We start from the raw sequence: 13,459 nt of genomic DNA on the forward strand, positions 1-13,459 counted from the left end.
GTATGACTAATTAATTTCAGTAAAACGTATTCCCAGAGAAGTGACCCACAGAGCAACGTTATTAATGATTTCAGTGGTCTTACTTCTACATCAAAATTCACTTAGGCGGATTGCAGCTGTAACTTTACTTGTGTTCAAACACTTGTGTTTACAACTACCCTCAGTTTCCAAAATCCTAGGGGTGGTGCAGTTTAAGAAACTGCGCCTAAGTCAAAAGTACTAGGCACTTTAGGCCCATGGAACTAGATGTACATTTATTTGGATCCTGATCAGTGTGTTATTGTGAGGCTTCTCCATAGCTTTGGCATTAATACAATACATACACTTAAAATGTCCCTTCCTGCTATCTGTTTTCTTACTTTCGAAGTTGTACACTTTTGAGTCTCTGCTTGTAATATACTGTTTAATTATGTACACGTTTGGAGTCCCAGAATGCTCTTAATTTTTTTAATTCGCAAATTATGGAGCACATAGGTTGACTGTTGGCTAGTGTGCTGTACTGGTTAAGAGCTGTGGTTTGGAGCAGTGGACTCTGAACTGGAGAACCGGGTTTGATTCCCCACTCCTCCACATGAGCGGCGGATGCTAATCTGGTGAACCAGGTTGGTTTCCCCACTCCTTTACACAAAGCCAGCTGGGTGACCTTGGGCTAGTCACAGCTCTCTTAGAGCTCTCTCAGCCCCACCTACCTCACAGGGTGTCTGTTGTGGGGAGGGGATGGGAAGGTGATTGTAAGCTGGTTTGATTCTTCCTTAAGTGGTAGAGAAAGTCGGCATATAAAAACCAACTCGTCTTCTCTTGGGTCCCCACCCTGCGTCGTATATCACAGCTCAGAGGTGAGTTCTCCTCAGTTCCCATGTATGTGGTATCCAATTTGGATCTGGACTGTGATGTGAGTGGAGAAGGTGCTTCAACCTCCCATGCTGTTTTCCCAACTGCAGCGTTCCCAGGAATGTGGAATTTGGGAAACCCAGGCATATCCACGGGGAACGCTTGTCCTTCCTGAGTAGACTAAGTAGTGCCCCCCAGGGCTCTTTCAAGATGAGAAAATGGCACAAGGAGGAAGGCTGAAGCTACCCCCTTCATAAACGCAGTGATGCTAATCCAAATTAGGTACTGAACATTCAGGAATTGGGAACCCACGACTTACCTCTGTCTAACAGAAAGTGGGGTCTGCAGGTGTAGCCTGTGTATCCTGTAATGTGTGAATCCCCTGTCCCCCAAGAACAGCAGTTTTGGGGGCATTTTGGATTGCAGCAGGAGGAGGGAGGTGGGAAAGTTGTGCCTCCAAACCCAGAAATCCTTCCATGTGTTGAAATTCTAGGTAGGATCCAACCCTGTGTACTTACTATGTTTTTTAAAAAACTTACACTTCCTTTTTAAGAAAGGGAAATGCTCAGTATGGCAATTCAATAATATGGTTAGTGACAATAGTTTAGATAGTTTTCTACCATCATAATTTCAGAGGTAAGCTATTTTCCATATTAATTTTCTCTGTGCTTTAGGACTTGTGACAAGGCTACGATATCCGGTGACTCCAAAGAAGAAAGTCACACCAACCACTGCAGGATTCAGTTATGGTATGTGTACATGCCCATAGAAAAAAAATGTAGGGATGGCCCCTTTTGCCAGAAGAAATCATCTCCATTGGCAGAAAGGTTCTGTAGGATATAACCATTCCATTTCCTTGGAAAAAGAAGGTAATCTACAATGAACTCAAATATTAAAAAGTTCTAGTCCTTTATTGTGATGACCTGCATTAGTAAGTGTGTGTTCCTACACTTTGGGTGTTAAGTGCCAACAAGCTGCTTCTTACTCATGGCGACTCTATGAATCATGTCCTCCAAAACATCCTATCCTTAACAGCCTTGGAAATTGAGGGCTGTAGTTCCTTTATAGACTCAATCCATCTCTTGTTGGGTCTTCCTCTTTTTCTGCTGCCTTCAACTTTTCCTAGCAGTTCCTACATTATTTTAATGCAAAAATGGTACCTTGCTGTTCAGTCAGAATAGCTATTGCTGGTGTAAATAAGAGGCTTCAAAATCTGGAAGGGATGGATAGTAGTATAGAGCACAGTCCTTAATCATTTATCCAGGTAATTTTGTGAATCGTTTGTAGAGTGCTACCCTATTGCCTGTATAGCCCTCTTGAATAATTCAGTTTTGCATAGTTTGTGGAAAGCCAGCAGAGCGCTCAGATTGTTGTAGCCTTTACCTTTCGGTTACGATATCCTTTTTAAGTAATGTGATAAATTAATCCTGTTTCACGTACTTATAGGATATTAATCCTGTTTCACATACTTACCAGAATATACTGCTTGTAGGTCTGGAAGTGGAGGCTGCTTGGGTGTTTGTTGAGGATGCTTTAACACAAAATATTCCGCTTTAGCATTCAAGGGTTCGATGAGATGAAGTGAAGCCCCCTTCCACCACTGCACAATTTTTATCTTATAAATAGCTGTTTTGTGAGACCTTTGTACTTGGAAAAAAACACCATCAGAACATTAAAAAAATGGCAGGAGTGGTGCTTAGAACGCTTTTGGAGAAGAATAGGGTCCCCATAGCCTGCCTTTCAGTATGGTCTTTTATGCATGGCTGTTTCACTAGCTGTCACCCCTCCAATGACTTCAGATCTTTGTTTGTATTATGCATGCTGTTTCTGACCAGCAGAGGTCGCCTTGCTATCTCCCTGTGTCTCCCCATGTTTCCCCCACGTTTTCAGAGACCTGTTTTATCTCAAATTTGAAAACATGGGCAAAACGCGGGAAAACGCAGGGGGAGAGTGAGGCGACCTCTGACAGTCAGAAACGGCATGCCTAATCCAAACAAAGACCTGAAGTCATCGGAGGAGTGATGGCAAGTGAGACAGCCATGCACAAAAGACCCAAGCTCAGAGTACCCTGTGTGGCCTGAACAATATTTGTCTTGTTTTCCTTTCCTGTAGAGAAATGGGAAATCAATCCTGCAGAGCTCACCTTTATGAGAGAACTGGGCAGCGGCCTCTTTGGGGTCGTGCGTCTGGGCAAATGGAGGGCACAGTATAAAGTGGCCATCAAAGCGATCCGAGAAGGTGCAATGTACGAGGAGGACTTCATAGAGGAAGCTAAAGTCATGATGTAAGTAACTGGTTGAAAGGCCCTAAACAGCCTGCAATTTAGAGAGTGCTTTTGTCCCCTCTGTTCATCTCTGATCTCTGTTTCCTCTGGTCCATGGCAAGTGGATTGGCCATTTCTTTGATGGCGTCAATGTTTAGCGAAGAGCCGCCAGCCCCCTTTCTTAGTTCCATTGAGCTCTGCAGAAAGACATTTTGATTGTAAAGATCTTTCACAGTGCAGTCCTAAGCAGAGTGACACCTTTCTAAGCCCACTGCCTTCAATGGATTTAAAAAGATGTCATTTTGCTTTAGATTGCATTGTTAATAACTAAAGCACGATCATGTTTGGCTGTTTTATTCTGTTGTGACTTCTGTAGCTTTAGGTCTTTAGCTTGTATGTTTTTTAGATTTAATAAAATAACGACTAAGCAAAGCAAATACTTGAAAATTTCAGTGCAGCACCTTCTAAAAGCCCTTGTCATGTATGGTATTAACACTGTAGTCCTAGGATGTGTTTTGGCACCTTCCCTGTCAATCTCTATATAAATAATACATCTGACAGGCTTAGGCCGCCAAGCTCACACGCGCCTGTACTAGCAAACTCCTCTATTTCTACTCTTACGTACACTGGCGATACCTTGTTAATAGCTCGCTCCCCGGTCGGATTGCATCAACTGTTGAAAGCATTTGGAGATTATTGTAGCAACAAGGGTACTCCTATGCAAAGTTATTCCAGTCTCTGCAGCATAGGGTTGCCCTGTTAATGTTATTTTAAGTAAAGCTAATTTTGCACATGCTAAAAGTAATAGTAACTTCTGTTTTCATTCCTTCCAGGAAGTTAACCCATCCTAAGTTAGTTCAGTTGTATGGAGTCTGTACTCAGCAAAGACCTATTTACATAGTGACAGAATTCATGGAGCATGGTTGCCTTCTGAATTACCTTCGGCAAAGACGTGGGCATTTTACTAACGACAACCTACTGACAATGTGCCAGGATGTATGTGAAGGAATGGAGTACCTAGAAAGAAACGGCTTTATCCACAGAGATCTAGTAAGTAATATATTGAAGGGACTCTATACATTGGAAGCATTAAAAGCTGTTGTACACACACACTTTCTAGTTCATAACTTTCTCTTATGCAGCAACGGCGACAAAAGAAAAACAAAGCAGTATATATATATACCTTCAAAAAAGTTTGAAAACACACTGTTGAAGAAGTTGCAGTTCCTCTTTAAATGTGCCCAAGTGGCCATTTTCTCCAGGTGAACTGATCTCTATTGACTGGAGATCAGTTGTAATAGTGGGAGAACTCCAGCTATTACCTGGAGGTTGGTAACCATACATAGAGTCCAGTTGCCAAAGCAGCCATACTCTTCAGGGGAACTGATTTCTATTGTTTGGAGATCAGTTGTAATAGCAGGAGATATCCAGCCACCACCCGGAGGTTGGCAACCCTAGTGTGCTCAGAAGGGTGCAGCTCTGTTTAGAATTGCACTGTAAATCCAGCAGTGCTGCCTCTTACATTTCTCACTGCTCAACCCACAACTGTATTTATTTAAACCACTTTTGTCCTGGGCCATTTATGCATGGTCAATTTTGATGATCGCTCAAAGCTCTTTTTTAAAATGTGACTTTAAAAATGCCTGTTCACGGTCCCAACGCAAAAGGAGAAATTCCACTCCCCCCCACTCGCCTGTTCCTTTGTTCCTGTTTGCATAGCCATTAGCATGTGCATAGCTAATGCGCCACTGTTATTTTGCATGGTTCCTTCAGGGGATTCTTCGTGGCGGGGGCAGAGCAAACACCAACGGTCGTGTTAAAGGGGCTCTTAAGTAGTGCAAAGCAGGTATGCGCGGGCTTCGCAGTCACTTCCAGAATGACGGTTCAGTGTGAAATTTTTTTAAAAAAAATTGTGGGGCAATTCAACCTGGAACGCGCAGCTAATTACCAAGCATAAATGGCCCTGGAGTATCTAGTGGTAAATTGGCTCGGATATGCAGTGAATGTGAATATAGGAAAAGGAGGGGGAAGTTAGTTGATTTTTTTTTTTAAGCTATCAGGCTTCAAAATAACAAATCAGTAGTCTTGGGTGGGGGAAGATTTACTTAGGAAAGCAGTGTCTGCTGCTTGGCAGCTGTTGACTCTTTATGTTTGCTGTTATGCAGCTTTAATGTGAGAACCGTGGGGAAGTGCTCACCGCTGATAATGAGATTTCTTTCCCTTTTTTCCCCCTTTAGGCCGCTCGGAACTGTTTGGTGAACGAGTCAGGTGTGGTGAAAGTGTCTGACTTTGGAATGACAAGGTAATGAACAACTTTTAATGATTTTTAATCTTTCATCTCATTTTTTTTGTTTTGTGAACCACCTCGAACAGATCTCTGAAAAGGCACCATATAAATTCTGCAAATAAATAAAAATGCTAAATGTTATTGTCTCTTTTGACTCATGTATTTTTTTCTGGAATTGATTGTCTTTTGTATGTGGGGGTTATATATCACATTATCACTTACCAACAGTGCTCAGCACAGTAATAGAGACACTGAAATTGTGCATTTAGAGGAATCTTAAGGTAACAGCAGATAGGATTGCTCATCAATCCTATCCTAGAGAGCCAGCGTGGTGTAGAGGATAACAGCTGTGGTTTGGAGCGGTGGGCTCTGACCTGGAGAACCGGATATGATTCCCCACTCCTCCACATAAGCAGTGGAGGCTAATCTGGTGAACCAGGTTGGTTTCCCCACTCCTCCACACAAAGCCAGCTGGGTGACCTTGGGCTAGTCACAGCTCTCTTAGAGCTCTCTCAGCCCCACCTACCTCACAGGGTGTCTGTTGTGGGGAGGGGAAGGAAAGGTGATTGTAAGCTGGTTTGAGTCTTCCTTAAGTGGTAGAGAAAGTCAGCATATAAAAACCAACTCTTCTTCTTCATCTCCATTTTTTCTTTTAAGATATGTACTTGATGATCAGTACACAAGCTCTTCAGGTGCTAAGTTTCCAGTGAAGTGGTGCCCACCAGAAGTTTTTAATTATAGCCGGTTCAGCAGCAAGTCAGACGTCTGGTCTTTCGGTAAGGGTGTATTTTTTAAATGTGTGGCTATAATAGGGTTCCCCCCCCCAGATTCAATAGCATATAACTGCAGCCCGTTCAAATGGTCAGCGGAGGCAGTCGTGATTAAATTGTACTGAAACAAAAATTCAGAATGATTGAATATGCATACGGGAAAGCCAAATTTTAAGCCAGTTTTAACATATGTGCTGTAAAAGGTAAAGGTCCCCTGTGCAAGCACCAGGTCATTCCTGACCCATGGGGTGACGTCACATCCCGACGTTTACTAGGCAGACTTTGTTTACGGGGTGGTTTGCCAGTGCCTTCCCCAGTCATCTTCCCTTTACCCCAAGCAAGCTGGGTACTCATTTGACCAACCTCGGAAGGATGGAAGGCTGAGTCAACCTTGAGCCGGCTACCTGAAACCGACTCCCATTGGGATCGAACTCAGGTCGTGAGCAGAGCTTGGACTGCAGTACTGCAGCTTTACCACTCTGCGCCACGGGGCTCTCTATATGTGCTGTACTAGAATATAAATCTTTGTGTTCTTGTTCAAAATCTTCTGTGATCGTAAACATGATAGATGCTGTTTTTTTCCCCCAGGGGTTACCATGTGGGAAGTGTTTACTGAGGGCAAAATGCCTTTTGAGACAAACACAAACTATGAAGTGGTGACTATGATTAGCCAAGGACACCGCCTGTTTCGGCCGAAGTTAGCCTCTAAGAATGTTTATGATGTCATGATGGTGTGCTGGCAAGAGGTATGGGTACATTATTGTATATATCCATTATATATGTTGTCTATTTGGCCAAGGCTCCCAACTCAAGGGAGAACATCTACTACTTGCATGGCTTCTAAGTTCTTTCGCCTTTTACATCCATTATATATCTCCATGGAGTTCCTGCAGTTGAGCCAGTATAGCCCCAGCACCTCTTTTGTCCACAGTAAAGGACAAAAGGAGTGTTTTGTCCTGTAGGTCATAGTAACATACAACAGTCGTTCATCTCTCTTTCAGAATATCAGCCACAAAGGAGGAGGAATTTACAGGGCTTCTATGGATTTAGAAGGGTGTGTCTCAGCATTGCGCTGTGAGAATATCAGAGAGCATTTGAAACATAAGTAATGGGAGAAAACAAGCATGAAGCAAGAGGCGAGGGAGATAAATAGGCATGTTTTGTGGACTAAGGAACAAGTCATACGATGTAAAATTGGGATCAGTCCAGAATGAAAATCAGTCCAGAATGAAATTTGGATGGCTCATGAATTGTAACAACAAGTAGACCTAACTTGGTTGAAATGCAAATTGAGAAAAAAAAGTTGCAATTATACTTTTTTGTTATCAGAGAATAAATTGTTTTATAAATGAATAACCAGTAAAGTTAAAGGTCCCGTGCAAGCACCGGGTCATTCCTGACCCATGGGGTGACGTCACATCCCGACGTTTCCTAGGCAGACTTTGTTTGCTGGGTGGTTTGCCAGTGCCTTCCCCAGTCATCTTCCCTTTATCCCCAGCAAGCTGAGTACTCAATAGGAGGATGTTAAGGATGTGCAGTTGTTACATTCTGTAATAATGTCTGTCACACATTTGTGAGTCCAGCTTGATCACCTTTTATTTACAAATAGTTTGTAAATAGTTTATTTACAAATAGATTTTGAGCTATTACAGTCTGTCTGTTGTGTAAGAGGGCTATTCAGGCCAACAGCATTCTCAAGAAAAAATGTCTTATTTTTTTTAAAACTGTAAGTCACCTTTGGGGTGTTTTATTGAGACTCAGGATATAAATCTATAAATCATGGAATCTCGTGTCTCAGCTATATGAAAATTACTCAGTAGCAAAAAAATACACCAGACAAAACACTGTCTTCTATTAGCATCAATGGATTTATCCCAATATTGCAAGAGTTCTTTATTGAGTTTCCTACAGTAGGTGAGGGATAGACCACATAGGGTCACCATGAGTCGGAAATGACTTGACAGCACTTACCACACACAGACCACATGACTTGGCAAGAGCAATATTTGTGAATATGATAAATTATTTACCACTCACATTGTGTTCTCTTGTAGCCATTTCACTTTATGACTTTTTAAAAGTTCTCTGTTGTTATACAAAAATGAAAACTTGAACTCCTAATTTGATTTCTGGTTGAACGAGTAGTACAGCACTAATTAAGTATCCTATTTTTAACACATCTGTATTTGCCTAATATTATTGCTTCAGTGGATTATTGTAATGGGAGTTGCAGAATTAGCAGTTCTAACAAAACCCTTTTAAACATTTCTAGAACCCAGACAGGCGCCCTACATTTCAAGATCTCCTTCAAAAGATTTATGCCATATCAGAGGATGCTTCTTGAGAAGGAATGACAGAGGCACAGAAGGTCACAGTAGAGCTGGCCAGAGATGCTGCTGTGTTCTTTTTTGGTAACAGCTATATCCTGGATGCTGCTGAATGGACCAGAAAGGGACCAAGCGATAAGCATGTAATTTTTTTGTAAGAAGAGTTTTACCAAGACACCCATCGTTTCCTTAGCTACTTACGCAATACTCATTCTGAACTGGACATCCTTGAGCATGGCCAAGTAGAAATATGTAGACCAGAAACCCCCGTTTGACCACTAATCTACACATGAATGACGCACAAGTCTTTCCCTCATTTCTACTTTCAGATAATAGTTATCACTATTCACGCATGACGAACTGGTGTAATATGGTGATTGATTGTCAGACTAGGATCTGGAAGTTCTGGGTTTCAGTCCCTGCTCTGCCATGGAATCGTGATGGATGAATTTGGTCCAGTTACACACGCACACAGCCTAATTTACCTCCCAGGGTTGTTGTGAGGATTAAATAGAGGAAAGGAGAATGAGGTAAGCCGCTTTGGGTCCTCATTAGGGTGAAAGGCATGGCATAAATGAAGTAAATAGAGAAGATGAAGAAGAATGACTCTTGTGTGAGGGTCAGCTGTGGCTATAGTATTCCTTTCAGGGAGTTGCCTTGAAAAGTCAGCATCTCTTGGCGGCTGGTCAAAGCTATAAATATTGCTGCTATTCCATAACCCCAGAAATTTCCCTTTTTAAATGTACTTTTTTGATAGTGAGCACTGATCAGCGACTCTGTCTTGCATCAAGGATTGTACTTTTATATTTTATCACAGAGTCGTCTCCAAGGGACTTTTTAAGTAGAGGCTGGCAAACCTAAAGCCAGTGGTATCAACATGGCTGCTGTGTGCGCCACAGGACATAGTGATAGCGCATCTGATACATAGAGCATAGAAAAAGGTGTATGTAGCGAAACATCTGATTGGCTGGACTGACACTGCCGTAATTCATCCTGGGCACTGTGAATAGATCAGTAAGGAAGCAACTGGAGGTTGGACTTTGACACAGCAACCTTACAGTAATTTATATAGCCTGCACATTGTAAATAGACACACTGAACACAAGTATTTATATTAAATCACAACTGTATCTTTGACACGCAGCATTTGTAAGTAAAAGACAAACTTGTATACTTGGAATTTTGCTATACACAGGAATGTTTCGGTCATTTTCTTGTTTGAATTTGGCACATAACGTGGGCTTTGTAGCCCTACTAATGAAAATATTATACAACCCAAAGCGTGTTTCACTTGACATCCTGCTAACCATGCTGCACCATTAATTTTTATGTTCAGATTATGCTAAGGTTCTTCCCAAGATCTTTTGCTGCTTCATGCCGTTCCACTAGATTCCAAGATTTCTCACAACATCCAAGTGCAAAGGCTTGGCTCTTGGATCAAATGGTGTAGGCAGTGTAGAATAAAATAAGCAGAAGACAATCCAAAATATAGAGCAAATACAACCAGAACTATCGGTAGAAAAGGGGAAATGTCTCAACTGAAAATGGGTAAATAAAAAAGTATTTTAATAGCAGACCTCCAGGGTGGAGCTCTGGCACTTTGGCATTAAAATTTTGTCTCGTCATGGTAGTTTTGGGGATTGGGCTGTGCTGCTGCTTTATTTGGTAGTGTGAGTTATTAGTGGATAGTGGGAAGGTTTGGAGAGTATCAGCACTATATGAGTAGCATGGACTACATGACAATGGGGGTATAGGACAGTTGAGGACCTATCCTACCTCCTTCCTAGACTGAGAAATGTGTGTATCACGCAGTGGAGTTTTGATGCTGTGCAATGCCAGGTCAGTGAAAAATAAGATCCCTGTTATTTGTGAACTGCTCTTGGAAGAGCAGGTTGACCTAGCTGAAGGTTTTTCTGTTTCACTTACTTCAGCCAGGTATATGGCCCTCATCAACCCAGGACAGGATGAGAGGCAGCTAAGATCTTCCATGAATCTTTCTCCCTCTCCAGATTCCTAGTGCAGACAGGATAGAGCTTCTGCTGGACTACCACTACCTATCTTGAATTTGGTGTTGGAGATATAAGCCATGGCACCTTTGCTAGATCGCTTGCAGATAAACTGAAGCCCAGGTCAGAACCAAGAAAGGTTATCAGGTAGTGCAATTATCAGAAGCACCATTTGGTCAAGTTTACATGGATAGTTGTGGATTGGATTCCCTGGTGGATATCAACAGGATTATGGGAAGTATGATGGCTACATTCTATAAGCTGGACCTCTGTCCTTCATGGCCATTGAAATCTCATTTAGAGACTATCAGGATGCCTGATGGCTCAGAGCAAGAGATTTGTGACAATGAGTTTTTCCAAAGTTTCTAAAGGAAGCAAATACAATGCTTCTTATTAAAAAGGAACTCCAGAAAGCAATTTATAGACAAGTCCCAAACTGCCTTTTTGGGGCAAGCTAATTGAGCAGGGGGGTAGCAAAGCAGTTGTTTTCCTATAGCAGTTAACACCAGCCAGTTAACACCTATGTGTCCTTGATCCATTTCAATCTGGTTTCAGGCTAGGCTTTAGAACCAAGACAGCTTTGGTAACTCTGGTAGACTATTTCCACATACAAATGGATACGGATCCTGCCAGCAGCACTCATCACTACAGATCTTACTGTACCATTTGGGGTATCTAGCGCAGGGGTCTTACAAGGGCCAGATATGACATAATGTCACTTGATCGGAGGCGGGCCATGTCAGATTGAGAAGGGGGGTAGCTACATCACGATCCGGCCTGCGGGCCTTATGTTTGACACTCTTGATCTAGTGGGCGTAAGAGGCGCAGCTTCATGTTGTTCCAAATCCTTCCTAACTGTGGTACTGGGAACTGTGGTACCGTTCCTTAGAAGTTCCCATATCCAGAGGCCCCAGGATTCTGATCTCTCCCAAACACCATTCAGTATCTATGCAAGATACTGAGATCATCCATAGCTTTAGAGTTAGGAATCATCAGTACACTGATGAGACCTCTTCTCCCCTCCCTATACATATTCCACTTTATTTTGAATATGTTAAAAATTGTCTACTCAGAGCTAACGATTTGGTAACAGACCCTTCCCCTGTGAACTGGCCCCACTCCCAGAAGCATTATTCATGCCATTTTTTAAGGAAGTCAAACACACATACATAAAACTATACTTCATTTCTTGTCCAAAAACATTATAATAAACCTTCAAAACCTTCCATCAGAGTGTGAAACATTTAAAAAAAATAAGTTTTATTCAAATTAAATAGTTTATCACAAATGTTCGCACAGAAATGGCTTAATGCTACTTTCCTATGCAGAGTTGCTCCAGTCTAAATCCCTTGACTTCATGGGTGTAAAGTGGAGTAACTCTCCAATGGATCGCACTGCAGAATGCTCCTCCATACTTACTACACTGTTAATGTCAATGCCAGGCAAATAACACAAAAGGAAAATCAGCCAACTTCCTCCTGAGTAATTCAGGTTTTTAAACACGCTCACGTGTCTAACATTGACAAATATGATACCAACACAAAAACCTATAACTATAGGCCTAGTAGGTATTTGGTCAATCATCGAATTGTGGTAAATAAATATGAAAACAGCACACACAAAGTGTCATATAAATGGTGGTGTTCTCAACAAGTTGTGCTGCAACTCTTAACTGAGAATAAAATGCCAGAGTTTCTGATTACAACTATAAATCACACCTCTTCATTTGATACTTTACCAGCTATTTCAGCAGGCAACAGCTAGATTATACCCAAATCCTTATTTAAAAAATTAAAAGTATTTTACCTACAGTATTTAGAGTATGAAACACTGCACTGGAGAGGAAGGGGAACTAAAGATTTTCATCTGGGTGCTAGCTGTATTCTATTAATATTCATCATTTCCTGTGTCATTGAGGCCTTACATTTTAAAGATGGATCAGAAGTGTCACAAATCTGCCTTGAAAAATTAATATACTCTAAAAGGAGTAGAGCTGAAACGCACCACAGCTTCAAACTGAATTTCAAGGTGGTTACTGGTTACTTCTCACAACAAAAGACCTTAACAGGAATTTAAGATCAGTATTTGAAATAAATAACATTCCAGGAGGCCTGTCTTTTGGCCTTTCTTCCCCAAAAACATTGTTAAAGGGAAGGAAAGTCATTGTTAACAAGTTGTTCATAAGGGCTACATGGGGAACCCCCCCCCAACCAACTCACCCTAAATCAAAACAAGAAAATTTCAAACTACCATACAACTCCACGTCAAAGCAATCGGGAAAAAAAATAAGACTCTCAAATTCTAGATTAGAGAGTTCTGGCTTAGAGGCCTGTGGACAATTTTTCGTGTTTTATGATGTCATTGAGGATTAACCAGATCATCTTCTATGTAGCAGGCGTTACCAACAACATCCTTCCTTGAATTATATGGGGAAACGAAGGGCCCAGGAGGAGGAAAGCCTATAAGCACTGGGGTTCTACCAACGTCACTAGGGATGTGCTTGTCTTTTAGGCCCATTTAGAATAATTAGTCATTCTACCCACACTGTCTGAAATTGCAGGATTTCCCACCAGATCTGGCATTAATCAAAAAAAGAACTGAACTGAATCTGGCCGACAATTCTATTTACATCATACAAAAAAGGAAGAGGTTAGTGTGTTGGATTAGAGACACTGGTAGTTAATAGCAAGATACACACAGGTAATGTGGTTAACAGTAGCTCTTCTGTGTGCCTCTAGATCGCTCAGTACGGGGAACCCCACTGAAACCAAAAGGCTCATCTCCGTGCGGCTATCCCGCAAACAGTTCCTAGGAGACCAGGCCCCGAAACCAAACATATAAAGCTAACGTTGCCAGACTTTGCTCTCTAAGGCAATGACATTTCAAAGCCTATACCGGTTTCATTCCTGCAACGCAAGCGTAACCTTTGCACTCTTCCAATCCGCTTAAGCCCAAGTGATTCCCCCCCCCTTCAC

The 13,459-nt window shown here is 41.8% G+C and overlaps 1 protein-coding gene across 1 annotated transcript in view; it reads left to right on the plus strand.

Annotated features, from left to right (window-relative positions):
* The window catches only part of TEC (tec protein tyrosine kinase), a 40,200-nt gene extending 31,648 nt beyond the window's left edge, over positions 1-8,552 (plus strand). Inside the window, exons 11-17 of the mRNA XM_056855635.1 lie at positions 1,506-1,580; positions 2,944-3,115; positions 3,928-4,144; positions 5,332-5,396; positions 6,039-6,157; positions 6,740-6,897; positions 8,424-8,552. Coding sequence (XP_056711613.1) covers positions 1,506-1,580; positions 2,944-3,115; positions 3,928-4,144; positions 5,332-5,396; positions 6,039-6,157; positions 6,740-6,897; positions 8,424-8,495 — 878 coding nt within the window. The 3' untranslated portion in view covers positions 8,496-8,552. The remainder of the gene's footprint in view (positions 1-1,505; positions 1,581-2,943; positions 3,116-3,927; positions 4,145-5,331; positions 5,397-6,038; positions 6,158-6,739; positions 6,898-8,423) is intronic.
* The last annotated feature ends 4,907 nt before the right edge of the window (positions 8,553-13,459 follow it).

Source organism: Euleptes europaea, chromosome 9, assembly GCF_029931775.1.
Source record: "Euleptes europaea isolate rEulEur1 chromosome 9, rEulEur1.hap1, whole genome shotgun sequence".
NCBI lineage: Eukaryota > Metazoa > Chordata > Lepidosauria > Squamata > Sphaerodactylidae > Euleptes > Euleptes europaea.